The sequence below is a fragment of the Phoca vitulina genome, unplaced genomic scaffold (assembly GCF_004348235.1).
Source record: "Phoca vitulina isolate PV1807 unplaced genomic scaffold, GSC_HSeal_1.0 scaffold37, whole genome shotgun sequence".
Lineage (NCBI taxonomy): Eukaryota > Metazoa > Chordata > Mammalia > Carnivora > Phocidae > Phoca > Phoca vitulina.
The window spans coordinates 18,873,921-18,898,191 of record NW_022589740.1 but is presented as its reverse complement, the minus strand read 5'-3'; the positions used below and the strand labels follow the sequence as shown (position 1 = coordinate 18,898,191).

At 43.6% G+C, this 24,271-nt stretch overlaps 1 protein-coding gene across 3 annotated transcripts in view; it reads right to left on the bottom strand.

Annotated features, from left to right (window-relative positions):
• Nucleotides 1-13,773: 13,773 nt before the first annotated feature.
• The window catches only part of TLE4 (TLE family member 4, transcriptional corepressor), a 141,300-nt gene continuing 130,802 nt past the window's right edge, over nucleotides 13,774-24,271 (bottom strand). For all 3 annotated transcript variants that reach the window (XM_032427663.1, XM_032427664.1, XM_032427665.1), the window contains 6 exons: nucleotides 21,730-21,979; nucleotides 20,485-20,732; nucleotides 18,258-18,405; nucleotides 17,681-17,831; nucleotides 17,264-17,340; nucleotides 13,774-15,460 (listed from right to left, as the gene is read on the bottom strand). In XM_032427663.1, the coding sequence (XP_032283554.1) occupies nucleotides 15,353-15,460; nucleotides 17,264-17,340; nucleotides 17,681-17,831; nucleotides 18,258-18,405; nucleotides 20,485-20,732; nucleotides 21,730-21,979 (982 nt within the window). In that variant the 3' untranslated portion in view covers nucleotides 13,774-15,352. The remainder of the gene's footprint in view (nucleotides 15,461-17,263; nucleotides 17,341-17,680; nucleotides 17,832-18,257; nucleotides 18,406-20,484; nucleotides 20,733-21,729; nucleotides 21,980-24,271) is intronic.

Below are 24,271 nucleotides of genomic sequence, written 5' to 3'. Positions count from 1 at the left end.
CTGAAGTCACCAATGGCTGTCTGATGTTTACCCCATGATTCTCATTCTCCATTCCCAGTTTCCATACTTTAGACAATACTCCATCTAGTATTTGGCTTATCATATGGAAAAACCCAAAAATTTCCAGGGGATATCTACGGAGTTGCCTGCCCAGTCACTATACCCCTCCCCTTCCTCCCAGGCTGCATGGCTGTGGCAGAAACTGCTATGTGTTCTCATAGTCTCACCATCTTGGCCACACCGACCCATCTGAGTTGGGTATCTGCATCAGTGTAGGCCAATCCTCGGGGCACCTGGGTGGCTCAGTCAGTTAGGCGTCCCACTCTTGATCTTGGCTCAGGTCATGATGTTGGGGTCATGGGATGGAGCTCCGGGCCGGGCTGCATGTTCAATAGGGAGTCTACTTGGGATTCTCTTTCCTCTCCCTCTGCTCTTCCCCCTCTCACGCTCTCTCTCTCTCTAAAATAAATAATAAAATCTTAAAAAATATATATAGGCCAATCCTCACCAGTGCAATTGCCAATTCCATGGATGAGCTTCTGAATGGACCATCAGAGGCTTTCCACAGAATTGGATTTGCCCTTGAAGTCAGAGAATTTGAGATTAGTCAGCCCCTCTTTTGTTAACAACATCCATTGGACCAATGGAGATGTTTCCCACCATGAGAAAGATCCAGTCTGTCCTAAAAATAAGAGAATGCTCAGAGAACAGCAAGAAGAGTGATAGGACAAGACCTGTCAACATTCAAACCCTGAGTCCAGTTGTCGCAGCTACCTCCCTGCCTTCTGTGACTCAGTTCTTCAAACTCTCGGATTCCCCTAGCCTATAAGCTCTGTTTTTGCTTATGCCTCTTCAGGTTGGGTTTCTCTCCCTTGTAACCAGATTTCAAAAAATGCTGTAACTCAAATCCTTTTTTAAAAAATCTTTGATTATACCCTCAGATATTTACTTACAGTAAAATCAGAGAAACTGTATTTTTGAGTCAAGGCTTATGTACGTTAGCAAGATGATGGAAGGACATTTCCAAAATGTCTTTCAGAAAAGATTTTTTTTTCTTTAAGATTTTATTTATTTATTTGAGAAAGAGTGAGTAAGAGAGAGAGAAAGAGCAGGGGGAGGGGCAGAGGAAGAGGGAGAAGCAGACTCCCCACTGAGCAGGGAGCCCCATGTGGGGTTTAATCCAGGGCCCAGGGATCATGACCTCAGCTGAAGGCAGATGCTTAACTGATTGAGCCGCCCAGGCGCCCCAGAAAAGTTTTATTAATTTCAAATCTTCTCTGCAGTATTTGAGAATGTCTGTTACCTATGCTTTCCTAACATTGGATTCAAAAAAAAATTAGTTTTGCCAGTTTGAAAGGTGAAAAATGGTATCTTTCTCTAATTTGTATCTGTTCAGTTATAAATTCTAATAATAGCTATATATTTCTCATCTTTGCTGAATGCCCATTTGTGTCATTTGCCCAATTTTCTATTAATACCTTTTCTAATTGATTTGTAAAAGCTATTTATATGGAAAAATAGTAAAACTTTGTCATATGTGTTGCAAATATTTCATGCTATTTTGTTATTTGTTATTTCTTAGGGTGAGTTGAAGGTTAAATAAAGAACTACATCCCCCTTCCTTTTTTGAGAAATAGTACTATACTTGCTCTTTCAGGGAAGTCTCCAAAGCAATGATACCCACCAATTTTTTATTATCTTTAAATCATTTGAGTATAACAGAATATAATCAACACCTTAAAGTTTTCATTAGCTACTTAAAATCTTCAGGATTTCTTTTCTCTTTCACCCTCCTAGGGAAAAATAATGCAGTTGCCCTTTAAGAGTTGACCATTTTTGCATGAAGGAAAAGCTCACATACAATTAGCAGGCTCTCTCCAAGTTCAGCATCTTTCCTTCTTGACAACTGTTCTTCCTTTTTTCTAGCAGTGAATTTCCTTGTTCCTCTCTTTTCTGCACTGTAACTAAAGAAATTCTTCTTTGTATAGCTTATTCCTTAGATGTTAAAAAATCTATTTAACCAATAAAAATCCCAAGAAGTTATACTTATAGACTATTAAGGTTACTGAGAAAAATAAATAAATATGGCTACAAATGAACAAGTGACCCTGAAAGTCATTATTGGTTTAATAAAAATTTGAAGGGAGATTAGACATAAAATGTTATACAAAGAAAACCGAATAATAGAACTGAATTAATGTCAGAGGAAAAACATTGACAGGATCCAAGTTACCCACCTCACGCCTGTCAGAATGGCTAAAATCGAAAACACGAGGAACAATGTCGGAGAGGATGTGGAGAAAAAGGAACTCTCGTGCACTGCTGGTGGGAATGCAAACTGGTGCAGCCACTGTGGGAAACAGTATGCAGATTCCTCAAAAAATTAAAAATAGAATTACCATGTTATACTACTGGGTATTTACCCAAAGAAGACAAAAACACCAAATCGAAAGGATATACCCCGGGGCGCCTGGGTGGCTCAGTCGTTAAGCGTCTGCCTTCGGCTCAGGTCATGATCCCAGGGTCCTGGGATCGAGCCCCGCATCGGGCTCCCTGCTCCGCGGGAAGCCTGCTTCTCCCTCTCCCACTCCCCCTGCTTGTGTTCCCTCTCTCGCTGTGTCTCTCTCTGTCAAATAAATAAATAAAATCTTTAAAAAAAAAAAAAAAAAAAAAAGAAAGGATATACCCCTTTGTTTATTGCAGCATTATTTACAATAGCCAAATTATGGAAGCAGCCCAAGTATTCATTGATAGATGAATGGATAAAGAAGCTGCGGTCTATATATACAATGGAATGTCACTCAGCCATAAAAAGGAATGAAATTTTGACATTGGCAACACCATGGATGGATCTAGAGAGTATAATGCTAAGCAAAAGTAGTCACTCAAAGAAAGACAAATACCGTATGATTTGGCTCATATGTGGATTTTTTTTTAAAGATTTATTTATTTATTTGAGAGAGATAGCACACATGTGGGGGCGGGCAGAGGGAGAGAGAATGTTAGGCAGACTCTACACTGAGTGGGGAGCCCGACATGGGGCTCAATCCCACAACCCTGAGATCACGACCTGAGCCAAACCAAGAGTTGGACGTTTAACCGACTGTACCACCCAGGCGCCCCTTGTATGTGGAATTTAAGAAACAAAACAAATGAACAAAGGAAAAAAAAGAGAGACAAACCAAAAAACAGACTCTTAACTATAGAGAACAAACTGATGGTTACCAGAGGGGAGAAGGGATGGGGGGAGGGGTGAAATAGGTGATGGGGATTAAGAGTACACTTATCATGATGAGCACTGAGTAATGTACAGAATTGTTGAATCACTATATTGGACACCTGAAACTAATATAACACTGTACGCTAACTATGCTGGAATTACAATTTTAGAAACTCTAAGTTACAGAGAGCTTTGTGTTTGATATCTATTGCTATATGACAGATTACCTCAAAACTTAGTGTTTTAAAATAGCAAAAAGTTATCATCTCATAATAGCTGTGGTCAGAAATCTAGGAGCAGCTCAGCTAGGTGATTATGGTTCAGGATCTGCCATGAGTCCAGAAGCAGTGTGTGACCTGGGGCTGTAGTCACCTGGGCTTGACCAGGGCTGGAGCATCTGCTTCCAAGCTCAGCCCCATGGAGGTTGACCAAAGACCTGAATTGCCCATTACGTGGGCCTCTCTGTGCTCACAACATGGCAAAGGACAGAGAGATCCAAAAGGGAGAGAGAGAGCAAAACAAAAGCCACAATGTCTTATAACCCAAAATGCTATCACTTCCGCACATTCTGTCTGTTACATACATCAATTCCAGTCTACACAAGGGGGTGAATACCAGGAGGCAGGATCATTGGCCATCATCCCCGAGGCTGGCAATGACAGCCCAGGTCAAACTTACTTTACCTCTAATCCCTCTTAGGTCTGCCCAGGTGAATTCTGAGGATTCTGTCCAAGCCTCTCTTCCCCACATACTACACACTGTCCTTATACCCTCTCTTCCATTCCCATGGATTTTACAACCATGTGAGGGCTGAGAACTATCTCCTCAGCCTGGATATTGTTCTCTTGGTTCCAGGCTTGTATTTTCACTTTCCTGCAAGACCTCTTCATATGTATGTCCAATACTAAATGCCACTCCCCACTCCTCACTTCAAACCTGCTCCTTTTCCTGTCTCAGAGGATCATACCCCCATCCACCCAGTTGCCCAGGCCGGGAGGTGGGTCTAGAGTTTGACTGCTCTTTCTGCCCCCCTCCATATCGTTGGGGCCACTGGTCTGGTTGGCCCTGCTCCTCCTCCTTCCAGGTCACTGGTAATAGAACATGCCAAACCTGGCTGCATGGGGTGGGTGGGTGGGGTCTAAGCTGGCCCCTTCAGATTTTCTCTCCTGAGACTTTGAATTCTGAGAGAATATACCTGATAAATTAGAGATGATTGGAACCAACATGTTTTATGGCAGCACTCTAGAAAAAAAAAAAAAATGGCTCCTTGGGCTTTGGAAGACTCTGAGGAGTCAAAGTGCTCTGTTTCCTGGCCCCCCAGGCTGTTTGTTTAGCTTGCTCTTTGATTTTGTGACCTATCCTGATAGCCTTCCGAGAAATCCCACTTTCACTTAAGTTGGCCAAAGACACTGTTACTTGCCCAGTAGAACAGGAAAACAAACATGAAAACCTTCATTCAGCACACATGAAATCACCCAGTCCTGGTCAGTTCTATCAGTGACATCTTCGATGTCTCTAGAGCCCCTTCACATCTCCACTGTCAGTCTCTCTGTCCAGGTCATGATTATCTCTCACTTGGATATCTCCCGTATCTTCCGAAGTAGTCCCTGATGGCAGTCCACTCTCTTTCTGGTCTATTCTCTACATGTGGTCCTTCCCAGATAAACATCTGGCAATGCTACTCCTCTGCTGAAAATCTTTCCTAGATCCTCCTCACTGGCTTGAGTACAAAGTCGTGAATGCTTACATGGCTCACAAGGGCCTTCACGGTCTAGCTACCGTTGGTTCTTGAACCCGAGCCCACTGCACTTCAACTACCAGCCACACCAAAGGGCTTTCAAGTTTTTTGAAGTCCCCATGCTGTCACCTCTGGGCATTTCCACTTGTTTTTTCTGAATTGAGTGTTCACCCATATACATGAACTCCTTATCTGACCAATCCCTACATATTCTTCAGGTTTGGGCTTATCTGTCACTTCTTCTGGAAGCCTCTGCTGATCCTACCTTCCAGAATCCTACCCTGACCCTACAAGTCTGGGCTGTGTTCCCTTCCATGTGGTCCTAGAGTGTTCTGAACACCCCTAGCGTACTATCCATCCAACTATGTGGTAGTCACATAATGGCTTACATGAAGTCCTATTTCTTTCCTAAGCTCTGTGAGGCCAAAGACCATCTCTCTTCTGTCCGTATCTCCAGGGCCTAGCTCAGTTCCTTAAAACACAGAGGAGCTATGGAATAAACATGTGTTGAATACATGAATGAATGTTTAAGTCTTCTCAAATTTGTTCTCAATCATCTACCAACTTATAGTAAAACCTAATCATCTTCCCAAGTCCCCATGATGGCAAATACATATGCAATAGGATTTTTACAACTCAGCTTCAGCAAGCTTTCTGTTTTAAAGTAAGACGTTCATTTGAGCCACAAGCATAATGCTAAAAACAGAAGCATCTCTTGTAAAGAGGGTGGCCTCTGAGTGAGAGACAAATTTTCCCATCAATATCCCTTTAATATTGGGAGCCACACACATGCGATGGGGTGTGCATTTGCTTGGACATTAAGGTATGATCCTAGTGGAATAAAACCTGGATTCTCTTTTTAATAAGTTTCCTCCGGCTGCATTATAAAAAGTTGTACAAATTTTTTTTGTTCAACACGGTTACCAAACTGCTTGATTATTGCCACATTTTACATGGCAACTTCTATACATATAAGTTAGTCAAATAATAGTCCTGAGAGCAAATACCCACCAGAAATGCTGTCTTATCTAACAGCATGAGGGAAGTTGGGTGAATCAGGAAGAGAGCTACCATTTATTACTGCCTGCTGAGCCAGCCACCAGCATTGCATATAATCATTATCTCCAAAGAGAGAAGTGAGCAAGGCATCTGTGTTCAATTCCAGATGGTGATACCTCTCTGGACTGTTGGGGATTTCAGGGAAGACCTTCCAGGGACCACAGATGAACAGGATTATAGTTTTGCAACATCCCTAAAAGACTGATCCTGAAAACATTTAAAACACTCCTCGCTGCCCCATTCTCTTCTGGGAACCAATTATGCACTTGTCCAGATAGCTGTGCATCCCAGCCCAGACTCTGGCAGACCTTGTTTTTCACAGGAAAGCAATTCAGATAGTCACTTAACTGGTCCAAGTTCCATGATGAGATCTTAATTAAAACTCTACAAAATCATCTCTCTGAATTCCCCAAGATTTCTTTTCTTGGCGGTTGAGAGAAGTGAGCTTTTTAATACAGGTGTGTGATATTAAGCACCCAGAGTACATAAACTGTCCCCAAACTAGAGCAATAGATCATAATGCCTTTTTGGACCCAGAATAGTGGCTCCCAGGATTTCCAGCAACCTGTGTCCTTTGCCCCGCAACTCAATCTATCCTGTGAGTAGGACCCCTGCTATCTCAGTATAATTTTCACATGACTGTAAACAATTCTGCTTTAACCACCATGGCTGGGCCTTTATGAGCTCAGGAATCAAAATACACACTAGTAATCAAAGAAAATCTTCCGACGTGGCCCACCTTTCAAACAAGACTATTGCGCCTACCATGAAGTGCTTTTTAAAAATAAAAGAAACAGGGGCGCCTGGGTGGCTCAGTCGTTAAGCGTCTGCCTTCGGCTCAGGTCATGATCCCGGGTCCTGGGATCGAGCCCCGCATCGGGCTCCCTGCTCCGTGGGGAGCCTGCTTCTCCCTCTCCCACTCCCCCTGCTTGTGTTCCCTCTCTCGCTGTGTCTCTCTCTGTCAAATAAATAAATAAAATCTTTAAAAAAAATAAAATAAAATAAATAAAAAAATAAAAAAATAAAAATAAAAGAAACAAGGCAAAAAAAAAAAAAAAAAAAAAGGAAAAAACCACACTACTTTATCAAGAGTAATACAAAAAAGGAGTAATAAAAGAAATAAAAAAAAAAAAAAAAAAGTAACCACATTTAAAGTTCGGAAGATTAAAAAAAAAAACAAACATGGATTAGGACACTTACAATCAGAAAATCTGATAGATACTTTTGAAGCCACATGGGTTTTGCTGATGTTTTTGTTACCATTAAAGTGTATTGCTTTTAACAAGGCCTCTCATCTAAAGATCAGACTGTTAGTCACAAAGAAAATAGCATCAAACCAAGAAGCAAACTTCTCAGAGCTGAGGGCACTGTAGCAAACTCAGGCTTCTTTGTTTTTTTTGTTTTGTCTTTGTTTTTTAAGAAAAAGTATGGGATTTTGCTTGGGCTTCACAAGAGTAATTTTCAGTAACCGATCTGAAGAAGGGATGCAGAGAGCATATAAAACTAGCACAACCCAGGGGACATTCTGGGCAACCCTGATCTAATCACTGATGTGCTGACAGTGGGGAGACATGAAGGACACTGGCTCTGGTGTCATTCAAGTCACTTAACCTCTGTGGATCTGATTTCTCATCTGTAAAATGGGATAACAGGTCCACAAATCCCTTAGTTCCAATTCCAAGATGGAACATTTGAAGAGTATCAGTTGTTTGGGTTTTTTTGTTTTTTGTTTTTGTGATGCATTTGGGGCAAAACTGCCCTGAACTGAGCTGTGGAAGTTTCTAGTCCTCATTTAACTCCATGGAGTGTGGACATTCACACTTTGCCTAGAAATATGCATGTGCTTGACTGTGGAGTGCTGCTGGGTGGGATGTCACACATGGTCGTATAACATTTGACCTTTTCAAAATCCAAAATCGATCTCTATTCTCAAATACACATGGACCCAAGGATTTCAAATCGGTTTTGAGAACCCATGCCTTTACTTCATAGGGTTGTTATGCAGAGAAAAATGAGGTCAGTGGGGGCACCCGGGTGGCTCGGTTGGTAGAGCATGCAGCGCTTGATCTCAAGATTATGAGTTTGAGTCCCTCATTGGGTGTAGGGATTACTTAAAAATAAAACGTTTAAAAAAAACAGTAAATGTTAAAAACAATGAGATTATGTGAGTAAACCATGTAGGATCATGGCTGGCATGTGGTAAGAGATTCATTTCATTTACTCTGGTTTTAGTAATGAAAATACCAAAGAAAGCATTAGCTGTTATGTATGGCACCACAAAATAATTGTTCTTTTGACTTTCTGCCATCAGGCAAGTTTATAGCATCTTTTGAAGGGAATTAAAGGCAACAGAGAAGTTCGATACTTTTGGACATTTTTCTGTCAAGAGGTTTTTTTTTTTTTTAAGTTTTTGTTTTTTGTTTTTTGTTTTTTAAGATTGTATTTATTTATTTGAGAGAGAGAGAGCAGCAAGAGAGGGAACACAAGCAGGGGGAGTGGGAGAGGGAGAAGAAGGCTTCCCGCTGAGCAGGGAGCCCGACATGGGGGTCAATCCCAGGACCCTGGGATCATGACCTGAGCCGAAGGCAGACACTTAACGACTGAGCCACCCAGGTGCCCCTAAGTTTTGGTTCTTAAAGGAATAAACGTCAGTCATTTGGAAAATTAAATAACATGGACTTGTTCATTTTCTGAAAATGCCAGCCGACTGAGGTAAATCATGATGCAATAAAATCATTCACAGCAAAAAATGGGAAATTTTTAAATCTTTAAAAAGATAAACCTTGGTAGAGTGATGTCAGTGAGGTGGCGGAAAAAGAAGTCCCTTGCTTGTATCCCACCCTCAGCAACAATGGGTAGGCGTCTATCCATGGACAGAAGTGCCTTTGTGGGGGTTTCGGGGTCCAGGTAGGAGCCTGGGATCCTCTGGAGCAGCCCAAGACCGAGGAGAGCCATTCTGGACCCCTGGGAACTCAGTGCCAGCACCATACCATGTGTTACCTAACCTTATTGTGGTCATCATTCCCCAATATAGGCATGTATCAAATCATCAAGTTGTAGATCTTCAACGTACACAAGGTTCTATGTCAATTATCTCTCAATAAATCGAGGCAGGGGTAAGATAAACCTATATAAGTTCAAACACCAACCTGCCTTATCTTCTTCGCCCCTGAAGTCAGGTTACAAGCTCACATGAGTTTTGCAAACCTAATAGCAATCAATATGAGAAGACTCCATATTGGAGTCTTCCAATATACCTCCCAGCCTCCTGGGAGAACAAAATGTCCAGCTCACCTCTGGACTGGACCACTCCAGTCCAGAACACTGTTCTCTGGACCTCCTATGAAAACAGATCTTCAGCAAGGAAAGCACATACTCAAGCAAACACAGAAAGCCATGAGGTGGAAATGCTGTCTGCCAAAAGTCTGAAAGAGTTGAACTCAAGTTCATTTGGTACTCCTGGCTCAAAGCTGCCCACACGGTGGGGATGTCGGCAAAGCCACGTGGGCCCAGACCAACCACCTCAGCCAAGCCCCTCAACGTGAAAGCAAGTCCGTCCCTGAGGGATTCATGCCACATTCTTCACTTTTAATCAACTTGAGTCACCACTACAATTCTCATTAGGGGCGCTTCATTTATTATGCTTTATTTTTAAGACCACAGCTCAGGAACAAGTGTCTGTGAACCAGGGCTTTTGTCCTCAGAGTAACCTTCACAACCGGTTTATGCCCAGAAGGCTGTTCTTGTCCCACAAAAACGTTGAGGCCTAAAGATGTACGTGCGGCGGGGTTGACTGATCGTCGGTGTGGAAACTCTTGTCAACTTTGAACTTCCTGACTCAGCCATAAAACCTGAAATCACATTTCATTAACAGTGATCATCTACTTGGAGGAAAAACAAAAGCGGCTATTAATATCTGAAGGAGAGTTGAGAACAAAGTTTAACTGATGATTTCTTCAGTCACTCCAGACACTTGTTTTCGTTCCCCTGGGAGATACTAACAGACTTTGGGGGAAGGTGCTTTGTTCTCAGCCCCACCAGACTTCTCTGCGTTAGATGCATGATGCTGAAAGCAGACTTCACACATGTTGAGATGGATTGTGTTTAAGCTCAACTCTTGAGGTAAAGAGGCATCCGACTGAAGTTCTTCAAATAACAGGAAGTTGTCCTCAGGAAAACTCCTCTGCTCGATGCATGGTGGTCCAGGGGTCTCACTCCATCCCTGACAACGACTCCCGCCGGTGCCTCTTCCTGTCCCTATAAGGAGGAAGGGCAGGCACATGGTCGGCCTGAGTTTTCTCTGCTGGAGCCCTCATGACCCCAAGGCCGGAAGCATTCTCTTTGACCAAGATCCCACCATGACTCATTCTTCTGCTACCTCCCAGCCTCCTGGGAGAACAAAATGTCCAGCTCACCTCATACTTCCTGCCACATGACACAAGGTACAGCCAGGATACTAGCTCTGGTAGTATTTTTTTGGAAGCAGCTGTGGAGATATCTAGTAGGTTGGGAAATGGCCAACTAGGTCTACCTACAAGTCTCTGTGGAGAAATGCTGGGTGGCTAAAAACCACTTGGGCATTAGTTTGAACACCTAGAGTCCAAACACCTACTACCTAAATTCTCAAAATCCAGATAGCTCACAAGTACCTTCTGGTGTGTGTTAATTATGCTGGACTCAAGTCAATTAAAGCATGACATTTGGGTGAATTTAAGTCTTCCTCCAAAGTAACATAAAGCTTATTAGTTATGAATGTTCTCATCAAGCCATGATGTCACTTGAATGGGAGAGGCACTAAGATGCCCAGGGTCACCAAGGTCATGAGGGTCGCACTTGGGTAAGTGTACGTGGCCACAAGTGGGCTTTTGCCTTGTACGTACCACAGTCCACAGTAGGCACACACGTTACAGGGACTCAAAAGACGATTCGTGATTAAGTTCTCAAGAGGTTCTGTGATGCTGAAATCCCACGTGAGGTAGCTTGCGGGAAACTGAGGGGCAGAGAGCAGCAAGGTGGGTGTCCGTAACACTCCCAAATCTGCCCTGCTGGGCAGATGGCACAGAATTCCAACCCCCAAGTCTGGAGCCTTGGGGTTCAGGTCAGCTTGTCCTCTTTGGGAGATAAGGGATTTGGGTAATTGATTTTCTTCTCTGATCCCGTGTGCATTTTTGTGTAAATTCAGCATTTTGGCACCCAGTCTGTCTATACTGCTATGAGACCAAACAGGACAATTTTTTGTGAAAACACGTACTCTTTTCTTTTGGACTAAAGGCAGCCCCGCAGGAATTCTCCTTCCCTACAGGCCAAACACCTAAGATCCCAGCGGAGAATTTCCTTCCCTGGGGAGAGGTGAACCAGAGACCAATTCCCTCACTAATTCCTATCTGGGACCCAAAAGAGTCTGTCACTTGCTGCCAAAAACCCAAACAAAACTACAATAAGATGTTGATAGCAGCTTATAATGAGTGAGAGTTCCTACCATTACGGTAGCATTGTTGTTAAAAAGCGTGATACACCAGAGGTTTTCTGATGTGCTCGGGTTACCAAAACGGAGCCATTTCCATTGTCAGCTCTGAATCAAAGTTGTAATTGACAGGCAAATGAATAGTTAGATCAGAAGAACAGGATGGTTGAGGCGCCGTGTCTACTGCTGAGGGACTGCAGGACCCAGAGCTCATTGCTGAATGCCACGCTACAGGTCCGGGAGCTGGACAGCTACGCACGTGAGCCTCCAAGAACATCAAGGCTTTTTTTTTTTTTTTTTTGTACCACCATCTTCCTAACTTTGTAATTTCTTGATGCTGGGCAAGGAATCCCAGTACAAATTTCCTTACAACTGCCAAAATTACTGAATGACAAATACCCTAGTCGGGCTTTTTGTTTCCGGGTTATACAGCTCTGCTGAGATCATCCAGGTTGAGGATGCAAACAGCCCAGTTGATAGTTGAGGGTATCACGGGTGGTCTCGCTGCTCACGTGTGCATTACATCTCAGTCCAGAACACTGCCTCCTAACTGGGGTGGCATCAATCTCCCTGCTTTTGGCTGTAAGGTTCCAGAATTTCGTGGCTACATGAGATGGTTTAAAACGGAGTTTCTCCGTATCTTGTGGCTGCGTAATTCCTACCCCCTGCAGCTGTTACAGGCTTGCAGTTAGTTTCAGCATACACCCTCCGGGACAAGGCTGGACCTCTGGCAGCTCACTGGACGTGAAACCACCCTGCTGTAAGTAGTGGCCCGAGGGAGGGCCCGAGACTTTCCTATGTGGAAAAACTTGAAAGATCTTGGAGTTTCTCATTCTACATTTTATCTGCCGATCTTAGGAAAGTCTTGATGGCTTCTTCAATCTGAGTTTCTATTTCTTGGTAGTTCTATGTGAGTCTGTCTTCCAGTCCTACACCACTGTTCTTTGACTGGAACCAAGTTGTCTCTGCTCCCGGGTTGATTCCCACCTTTGTTGTTCTTTAGACTCTGAGAGACCATACTTGGAGCAAAAACTATGGTAAACCAAGTTATAATTACAACATCAAGAATTCTGTGTAGATCAATCTAGGTCTGAGATTTATATCAAAGACATAAAAATCTAATCTGATAAAACCTCAGCAATGAGAGGAAATTGATGGCCATTAATTTAAGAAAGCTAGGTCTATATATGCATTCATCTCAATGGCCAATGTTGGATCTCCCTAAAGGGACTTGACCACCAGGCACCAAAGGGGCATTCTATCTCCTTAAGGCAGGCATGTTCTCCTTCTAGAGGTGTAAACATGGTACGGGTGTCATATTCTTTGTACCAAAACGATTTTTTTACTCCAAACCTCTATATTTTTAAAGATGTTTTAGTAAGGATGCACAGATATTGAGTTAAGAATCCTTTAAAATGTCATCGTCTGGAGTAGTAGCATTCACAGTACTCACATCTGAAGTGCTGCTTTCAACCCCACTGGTGCACACCGCTCAAGTTGGGAATCTGAAGAGTCAGAATCTCTTACAGCTGATCACTGAGCACACACTCCAGACCACGGCCCCCAACCCCAACCTTCTTTCTACCCAGTGGATCCCTTAAAAAGGACAGATTTTCGAGTCTCGGGAATTTAGAATTCTCTAAGCACCTTCTCATGCTCAATCTTCACACACCCCACCAGCAGCAGACCAATGGGCTTCATGCTTTCAACGACTCCTGTGTATTACACTCGACATGTTTCCCAAACCCAAATGGCTAGAAACAGTATGTGTGGGCTAATTCTAAAGCAGCGCTGGTCCCATGGAACTTTCTGTGATGCTGGATGTGTTCTCTAAATTTGAGTAGTCCAATATGGTAGCCATTAGCCATATGCAGCTACTGAATACTTGAAATGCAGTTACTGTGACCAATAAACTTACTTAAAAAAAAAAACAACTAATTTTAGTAGAGTTAAATTTAAATAGCCACAAATGGCTAGTGCAACCACATTGAACAGTGCAGCTCTAAAGCACCTGAGTAACGTGACTACTTTTTGAGACAGGATTTTTACAAGCCAGAGAGGCACTCGATAAATATTTGCTAGCAACCTGTCCTTGATAACCTCCATCTGCTCTCCCTTCTAGTTCTTGAAAATAAAAACAAAACTAAAAAAGGCAATAATAATAAAGCCCAAGTGACTTTAACACCAGTCTCCCTTGAATGAAGCTAGTAATTTTTAGTATATGGGAGTGGCAATAGTCAAAGACCAAAAATAAACGAAAGCCAGCCAAACAAAGAATTAGAAATAAGCATTCTAGAAGTTATTTATGTTTAATGCTTAAAAGTCTGAATGCACAAACAATCTACCATTATAGAAGTACTGGTGGTCAATACGATGCATTAGAACTATGTACAATGCACAGTTTAGTATCAAAATCTTTCTACACTGTAGAGTTTTACGAAACTGTTAATGACATCAAACACTAAGCACTTAAGACACCGTTTTTTTTTTCTGCTACCACATTAGGAACTGACGTCAATGGACAGTCCATTTCAACTTGCAGCATCCATCCATTTCTAGTATGAAATTAAGTAATTTGCTACTTATACAATAAAGTTTATCTACACAGTTCTCTTGATTTTGATCCATAGCAGCAAAGGCACTGTACATCAGCAGATCCACAGACTTAGAAGATTTTTAAAGCATTCAAACAAAAAAAATAATAAAAAAAAGGAGTCACATATCATAGTTGAACAGCAACAACAACAACATAAAAGGTAACACAATGTTTCTGGCACAATGGCACAGCCTGGGTCCATTTCGGGGACATCCAACTAAGACAGGGAAAGAACCGGAGGTAAAGAAAGCAAGTCCTCATCCAAGGTGAGAGTCCATTCTTTCTGGTTTTCAGAGGGAGGTCCTTGCAAATCTCCTCTGCTGTCCTTATTTTGTAAAAGGCTTGACTTGCACAGCAGGAGGACTCCTCCCCTGAATCTGTGCAGTTCCCAAAGAACATGCCAAAAAATAGCCCATAATTTCTCGTAATGACAAAACTGCCCAAAGGTATACATCTCCCTTTGCAAAGAAACGTGGCAAAAATATCCAGAAGGGATTAAGTTCTCTCTTTAGGCCAAATTTAATTTGTTCATCTGTCTATAATACAATAAAAAAAGGAATTAAAAACTTATTACAAAGACACTTGTCAACAAGTCAAAAAAGAAAAAAAAGAAAAAGTCCAATTACTTTTATCAAATAGAATCTAAAGCTATAGATATATTGGTTAAAGTTGTCCAAATAGACTCAAATGAATACAACGTGGCCTGTCATGTTCTAATTGTTCAAATTTCCAAACATTTAAAATAACTAGAAAATAGAAACAAAGAAAATCTAACAACACAGCAACATATTGCTTCCATATGTAATTATACATTTCACATCTCTATACAGTCCTTAGTCTACATTTAGTGACATTTTTCATCAATTATTTTAAACCTTCCTTTCCCCTCCTTTGCAAAAAAAGGGGGGGAGGGGTATCAAATACAACGCATCTTCATTATCAATGCAGGAGCAGACAGCTTTATTAAGTCAAAGTTAGAAAGCCTTCTTTAAACAAAATAAATATATTACAGATATAATACATAATTAAAGATTCCGTCACTGTTAAGTATGGTTATTCCATGTTCTTCCAAGTAGAGAGCTGAAGATTTGGTATCACAGGTTCTTAATGAGTATTCACAATTCAATAGCAAGGAGGAAGTGGGGGTGAGAGACGGGGTTAAACTCCACAACTGCAATGAGTATTTGAAATCCTTGGTTTTAGATGCAGGGGGAAGAGGATGATAGAACAAAGTGCTACAAGGAGAAGGGGTCCAGTCTGCATGAAGATTTGTCCTTAATAAATAACTTCATAAACCGTGGCCTTCTTATCCCCAGAGCCAGTGACAATGTATTTGTCATCCACAGAGATGTCACAGCTAAGCACCGATGAGGATTCTTTGGACTAGGAAAGAAACAAACACAAATGTTAACTATTGAAAGAAAAACCCATGAGGCGGGGCTGGAAGACACAGAGCAAAGACAAGGGTGAACGTGTCCCGTTGTCCAAACAGAAGCAGCCAGCCAGGCAAGACAGTCCCGGCACTCGCTTAACACGGGGGCGGCCCAGAACACTGCCAGGGGCCCCTCACGGCGCTGGGCCACGGGCTCCTGCGCCCGGGACATCAGGTGGCAGGCAAGCCGGCTAGACAAGCACCTGTGCTCTCAAGAAGCAAGGCCTGGTTTCTAATCCTCTTCTCCGGACAGGGAAGAGCAGAGTGTTCTTAGCATGAACCGTCCTCCACCTCAGTCACATGGCTGGAATGGAGGTCGAGCTGCAGATCACCAGACACGTCACTTCACCTGGGCGAGCCTCCCACCTTATGAACAGGTAAAGACCTCTACCTGCCTGCCACCTCAGCAAGTTGCCTCCAAGTTCAAGTGGAAAATGGCATGGAAAACACTACATTTTTTGAAATTGGGCATGTAAAACTAGTTCTAATAGAAAGCCAAATTTTCTCCTGTGTGAAAAAAGGATGCAATCTCCAAGTGGGGAGGAGTTTGACAGTTAGAGAAATGTTCCATACTTAAGAGTCCTGGATACCATGTTCAACTACACCAACTACAAGGGGTTCAATGTCCACTTTGAACTGAACTGTACTCAACAAACTAACGCCGCCGGATTTTAACCAGAACTCTGAACATTTAAAAAATTAATGCCTGACATGCAGATGCTAACCTCCTACCAGTGTTTCTCAAACTTTTTTGACTGTAACCTGTAATTAATCCATTTTACCTCATAACCCAGTATACACATAAGATACAACACTTAAACTTACTATAAAAGATCCACTCTAAGATTTTGTATTTCTTTTTTTTTTTTTTTAGTCCTGGTTGGAACCACCAGAAAGGTTGTGACCCATAATACCAAGAATATATGTTGTATTCAATTATAAACTTCACGACAGCAAGAATCAACTATTTTTGTCCTATTGATTATCTTGCACAGTATTTTCACTCAATATATGTATTTTTGGATTTAACTGCATTGATCTACTCTATGATGACAAAATACTACTCAGTCAAGAAAACTGCAAATCTGTTGTTATTCCTTAAAACACACACACACACACAACAAAACACACCTAAAAAAATAATATCCGAAGTGTAGGTTAAAAAAGAGGAGTGTTCTTTAACCACATACCAGCCAGAGAGCACAGAGACTGTGTGTGCGTGCATGTTGATCACATCTACCATTTGGTCCTCCTACAAGTAATCTGACGCACTATACGAAGTGTCACTGAGTCAATAAGAATAAACATTTCTGAAATTAATCAAGGTTTGCTAAACTTTTCCATAACACTTCTTAGGAAAGAAAAATCAAAGAAATAACAATACTAATAAAGAGTATTTAGGCAAAACGCTCAAACTTTTTAAATAGAAGCATTTTAAAGACGTAACACACACACACACACACACAAATCACAGAGGACGTAAAAACTCTAGTGTATAAACGGGACTGAGGCACGGAGAGCTGGTTAATGCAATGGGCAGTGTCTTGGCCCTGGGCTCGAAAAGGGGACCACCCCCCAGCTCTACGGCATGTGGCTGTGACGTTAGCCTCTCTGAGGCAAGGTATTCTCTCTTGCCCTACCTCCTCGGACACTTAGAAGCCTTAATAACCTGACAATGCACACAGAGAGTTTGGGTAAACCGCCGCCATGCAGGGAGCATGCAGTAAGTGGGAGCTGAACAAGGTAAGTGTTACCTGGAATATACTGGCCCCATAAGGTGTTCTCCAGGCATTCAGGAGGTTGTCCTTCCCAGTGCTTACAAACCATTTGCCTACAGAAAGAGAGTGTGGAAAAAGGTTTTGTCCGTGGTACTCTGTCAGACCCCAGAGATTGCTTTACAGAGCACCAAACTATTCACAGAAGACTGTTCTAATTTGCAACAAGAGTTTCTTTTCGCTGGAAACATAAAGCTCCCTGTCCTAGATTTAGTGAGTCATTTATCCTTACAACAAGGGTGAGTGGACTGGCACACGGCATTAGCGACGCAGGGACGTATGTACTCTCCAAGAGGGACACGCTCCTAAACCACAGGAGCAGCGCGCAGACGCACCCGCGGGAGGGCAGACGGAGCGAATCTCACGGACAGGAAATGGACGGGGGCGATGGCTTACCGCAATGGGCAAACTTGAGTGACAGGACGCAGCTCTCGTGGAGATGCAGCTGGTATTTGTCCGGCTTGGTGACGTGCAGCACTTCCACGTTACTGTTCTCCATCCCCACGGCCAGCCACTCTCCGGTGGGGCAGTAGCCCAGAGAAAAGATCTACGATTAAAACAGCTCAGAGTGAGGGTGCCTACAGAAGACACGCTGCCTCTCCCTGGGAGGTACTACTTCTTCTGGGATACTACTGAAATTGTGAGGGAAGTCCGGATGATTTGAACTGTACAAGAAGAAATCACAGCCAAATGGGTGATGCCAAAGTAACGCGATACATCTGCACAGTATCATTTAACTAATCACTTAGGTAAAATTCAACGAATACAGAGTAATGGTCTTTGAAGGAAAAACCTGCTAAAAGCTTATGGTAATTTTTTTAATCCTTTAATACATATTACTGTGTTTTGACAGAAAACAATACAACGTCCAGTTATCTAACCTAGAGTCAAAAGTGAGTTTGTCACATGGTAACGTCTGTCATACGTGTCACAAACCCGTGTCTTCCGAAGTGTCCCGGGCCCAAGCCCGTACCTGGGAGGTAAAGTCGTGCTGCTGCAGCTGCCGCCCCTCGCGCAGGTCCCAGGACCTGACCGTGTTGTCCAGGCCGCCCGTCCAGAGCTTGGTGCCGTCGTTCGAAATGTCAATACAGCTGGCCCCGTCTGTGTGGCCCTGGAATTGCCTGGAAATGTCAAAATGGAGGGCAAACCTTTGAAAAGTTAGTTTTTATGTGAACTCAATTCCGAGTTCGTCGGTTAGCCACTGTGGAAAACAGTGTGGAGTTCTTCAAACAATTAAAAGTTGAATTACCATATGATCCAGTGAGTCCATGACCGATATTCACCCGAAGAAAACGAATACACTAATTCGAAAAGATGTATGCTCCCCTATGTTTATAGCAGCATTATGTACAATAGCCAAGACATGGAAGCAGCCCAAGTGTTCATCAATAGATGGGTAAAGAAGATGTGGTATACATATACAATGGAATATTATTCAGCCATAAAAAAGAATGAGTCCTTGTTTGCAACAACATGGAGGGATACAGAGTATATGCTAATCGAAATAAGTCAAAGAAAGATAAATGCCATATGATTTCACTCATCTGTAGGAATTTAAGAAACAAAACAAACGAAGAAAAAAAGAGACAGACAGACAAAGAGACTCACACAGAGAACAAACTGATGGTTACCAGAGGGGAGGTGGGTGGGGGGATGGGTGAAACAGATGAAGGGGATTAAGAGTACATGTATCGTGATGAGCACTGAGTCATGCACAGAACTGTTGAATCATTCATTATCTTATACACTTGAAACTAATATAACACTGAATGTTAATTATACTTCAATAAAAAAAAATTTAGAACTCCTCAGGGATCAGTTCCATTGCAGGCCTTATTTATAGATTTCACTTGGGTTTATTGTTTTCTAATTATTCAAATAACAGAGGATACACGTAGAGAGATTCAGGTTTAACTGAGATGTTGAACTTCCTCCACTTTTTATTTTTGAACACTTAGGAAGTACTCTGACTCTCATACCAAAAAACGACTGATATAACCAATGGAAAAAAAAAATCTCCAACTGAAATAAACAAAAGAAAACACACAGCGATATGTATATGAACTAATCAAAAATACATCTAAGACCTATTTTATCACTGTAATACGAAGGAAAGGATTTAAAAGGCTGTAAGGCACGTTATATTCTCCCTTCTACAAAAGCTATGGGGCTGCGCACGGGAGCAGCAGAGCGGATTTCGCCAGTGCACAACAACGCAAACGTAGCAGGCCGTGCAAGACAACGAACAGGCCACGCTCTCACGTAAGGCACATGGAAAGAAACTCAGTGTGGCTCAGCTGCCCCAGGAGCTGGAAGAATGTACAAAAGACACTGGGAAAAGAAGAGATTAGAAGCAGTTCCTTGTAAGAGCCTTACCCAAGATGAAACAAATGACGACTACTTTGTTTTTGGAATCATACATAGAGCTCAGTCCTGCAAAATATCTGACAGATGGTCAGCAGAGGCCTCTTCTCACATACTCCCCTTGACTTGCGGCTAGATTTGATTACAACCTTCTCACACCCTTCAGCAGATCACCCCTCTTGCTTCCTGCTCTCTCAGGTGCTGACATCGGGAGACTCGTTTCAGGGCATTACCTATCAACACCAATCCCATACAATTTCACTTCTAACCAGACATCTCAGGGCATTGACCCATCCTTAATGGTGGGATTACAGATAATCTAGACCATTTCAGAGTAAAGCACAACGCCTGGGCCCGTGGCAGGGGTTCAGTGACGATCTGCTGAAGGAAGACACGTGTGGGATGCATGTGGCACGGAAGACAGTGCCCTGTGCTATGAATCTTCTCGGTGAGTGTCTATCGACAGTGACGGTTGGTTAGCAAGCACAGATGGCAAATTACAGACGTCTAACGAGCTCATGAGGTCATGAGAACACGATGTGCATGAATTATGTAAAAATGACCTCATTTTTTTGAAAAACCTAAATTGATGATGCTTAGGATAATGTCCAAAAAAAGCAAAGAAAGAAAACAACCCCTCATTTGCTAAGTTCAGAAGTGCAGAAAGTAAGATTTTACGTTAGTAATTTGTTTCTAGCACCTTTAAAAGGAGCCTGTCCCTAACACTTCTTAGTAGGAGAATTCTATTTCACCGTTTTAGACACACACAGCTCTTTGGCACAGAGCGGTAAAATCGGCTCCCCCGCGTGCCCTGGGCAGGGATCTTGCTGACCCACCTCACCAGCGTCTGGTTGTGCAGGTCCCAGACGGCGATGTTACCGTCACTGCAGCACGAGAAGCAGACCTTGGAGTCGGGGCTGATGGCCAGGGCGTAGCACGCGGGGGCCGAGGACGTCAGCTCTGCCTTGATGCGCGGGGTCGGAGCCGCCAGGTCCCAGATGGACAGAGTACTGGCCTCCCCTCCCACGATGAGGGTGCGACCGTCAGGGAGCAATCGGCAGGAACGGATGTAGTTATCCCTGTTCTGTCGAGACAAAAACCATCAAGAGATCACTCATGAGGAAAGGAAAACAGCATTAACGTGAGAGCAGAAATCCATAAAAGTATTGTGTTCCCTCCTTGTTTTAATGAGCCATTTTTACTTATGACAATGATAAAGTGGATTAATGCTAGAAAATTACATGAAATTAGGGAAGTACTTAAACTTGATCTACAAATTTAGTGCTGAGATATTTAATCTTAATTAGCATGAAAATGCAAAGATCTAGACCCAACTCCCACCACCACCATCACATCACCCGGCTGCCTGACTCATTTGTGCACGCGCACACACACACACACACACACGCACGCGCACGCACCAACGCAGGAGCACGCGCAGTCCCGGGCAGCGGCGGCTGATCAAGCAGCATCAACTGGAGGCAAAACTTGGTTAAGGAGTGTTAAGGGACGGGGCAGGGGGAAAGGCCCTCCCAGCTTGTGAGGATCCGGGCAAGTTGGGTACATCAAGTATGTGAAACTGACCTAACATCGTGCAGCAGCGAAAATTCCACTGCTGGTCTAAGGAAGAACGTCCACCTGAATGTTCTGTAAGTGACGGAAGGACAAATGCCCAAGACACAGCCAAGGGGATAGTCTAGTGTCTGCCCGCGAAGTGTGACGTTACTCTGGTCTCACCATGTGACAGACTGAGTCAGGCGCACTCTCACAGAAACCCTCCCGGGCCTTTACTTGTCTTATCAGACAGGAAAAGAGGTAGCGAGCCCGGGCCCACGCACTGGGCATGGCTCAGGAAAGCTGCACTGGGGCACGTGCATCAAGAACGGGGTAAGTCTGCCTGAGGAACTAAAGACATGCCTCCTCATCAGCGCTCTAAGTCTCCACGTGAAGGGCCACAAACCACCTAAGACAACTGCCCACTTGGGATCAATTCCACATGTTGCTTGTCCGACCAAGTCTCTCACTATCCCATCCCATTTTCTGAATGAAGGTGTAAGCCTTGTTCCTCCATGTTCGCTCACCAGACAGTCGAGCTGAGAGACGGGGCTCTTGTTGCCGGGGTGGCTGATGTCCCAGACCTTGACGCAGCCCTTCCCGCCCGTGTACACGTGTCTTGTGGGGTTGCTGATGGTCACGGCGCACACCACCTCCCCGTGGTTCAGGGTGTTGATCTGGCGCGCGTGCCGGGGGATTCCAGGTCCGATGAGGGCGTCGGGGGGGAAAGGGACAGGCTGCATCTGACCGTCTGCAGTAACGTGGAAGGAGTATGCTCTAAGGTAGTGGGGAGGAGAAAAAATAGGAAGAGGGGAAGGTGAAAAATGTTAGTTAACTGATCAGTGTAAGGAAATGAAAAAGAAAACATTTTCAGTGCTACTTATGATTTGCAAATAAGTCAAATTTACCTGGTACAGTAGAAAGAACATAATTTTCAGAGTCACAGAGCAAGATCTACGATCAAGTGTCAGGTTGACTCTTCACTAACCCCTGTGTGACGTAAGTAGTTACTGAGCCTCTCTGAACCCCAGTTCTCATCTTTAAAAGGGAGAGAATGCTACCTCTATTTCACAGAGAATTACATAAGATATCCAAAGTCTAGTATAGTACCTACTCCTTCAGGGCACTCTGCAAACTTGGCTCTGTTTTCTACTTTGGAAGACTCAGAAGCCTGTGATGAGATTTCCGCCTGTATATGAATTCACCCCAATCAAGTGATTTACTAATGGAGATCAATTTTAAGTCAAAATGATCAAGCTTTAAGGAGTTAAGAGTCTCTAGGCCTACATGGTAAAACGACAGCTGTGACCCCCGCACACACACCAGAATAAGTCCTATCAGACTTGACAATCACTAATTCAAGAAATTCCCAATGAAATTAGGACCTGTAAAGGCATCCTGTGGGATTACCCCAAAGGCCCACCTGTGAGTGCCTATCATCGGCTCCAACTTCAGTTCATCTCCAGGGAAAGCTCTACACTTATGAAAACATTTGGTTCTAAAATGCAACTTCAGTTCAAACATCTCCCTCAAGAGATCTCTATTCTCAGGGCGCTGAAGTCAGGAAGGGCACATCAGTGAGACTATGTGATGCAGGGGTTGGGGGGAGGGAGCCGGGCCTGTCTTCTATCATGGGCAATAGCCCATTTCGGAAATTATGTCATTCTGCTTTGGCATGAAGCTTTGGAATGTGCTCTGTTTATAGGAAGAAGTTTACGAAAGACATACCAAGGGAAAGCATCTGTGGGTACACAAAGGGTTGGAGCTTGGACCTATCAGGGAAGTTTTAAAATCAAAACCGTTTATGGTTCCTTAATGCAAAAAGCTGCAGGCTAGCCACATTCATCAAAATTCAGCCCATTACTGAGGGGCCCTCATCACCCCGACTGTCCCCAGGAGGGGTGACGCAAGTATGTGGCTGGGGAAGATGTGGTGGCAGGCAGTGGAGGGCTTTTTCTTTCTCCATCAACAACAGAGAGAGGCATGGACCCGGCCTGCAGCAGAAACGCAGTATGCCGGATGGCTGAGGGGGAAGGAGGTGGAAGCTGGGGAGACAAGAGGCAGAAGACATTTCCTCGGTCCAATCAATAGGACTTGGAGACACACTGGACATGTGACTGGGGGAGAGGCGCGGAGGAGGGCTCTAAGGCTCAGGACCCGAGTGACTCAGGTGGACCACGACACGTTAGTGAAGTGAGGGGGACACGCGACCGCAAGGTATGCATGTGAGGAGCTAAATGGTCTGGTTTTCTTCAATTTGAGGGCAGTCGGGAATCCCAACAACTCAACAGGAAGCCGAGTGCTGTGATTCAGGTGAGAGGGTAGGTTAGAATGACAATGTGTGCTTATCGACTAAGAAGTGACAGTGGAAGCTAAGGGAGCAGGAACAATAATGCTGTAGCAGATTATGCAGTGAGCAGACTAGACGCAGGATCTAGGGGACCGCTAACATCTAAGGAACCTCCAGCAAGAGCAGTCAGACACGGACAATCGAGAGAGACGATGAAGTGCAGGGATGGGGGAAGACAGTCAATCGCTTGACAACTTATTAAGAGATTCAACCATTCAACACGTAGTTCTTGGGTACCCCCGTGTGCCAAGCACCGTACTAGCATGACTGGGGTTACAACAGAAAGAAAAAACCCATATCCCTGGTTCTCCTGAGGTTACAGCCTGTGGGAGTAGGCGGCAGGTGGGTAGAGGGGTGGACTCACTAGTGAGACATTCACATAAATAAATATAAAAATGTCAGACGGTCAATGCGATGAACAGCGGACATGCCTGGTACTGTGGGATTTGACAGAGTGAGGCAATGGGGCTTCGATATACAGACGAAGATGGTGTGAAGGGGAGGGGTATGGCAAATATGAAGGCCAGACTGAGACAGAATGCTTAGTATCCATTTAGTCAGAAACTATTTATTAAATGCCTAATATGAACCAGGTACTATTAGGTGCTGGGGAATCAGGGGCGAACAAAGCAGACAAAGTCCCTATCCTCCAGGGCCAACATCTAGAAGGGAAAGCAGATTCCATATATAAGCAGAAAAGTAAGTAACCTCAGATCCCC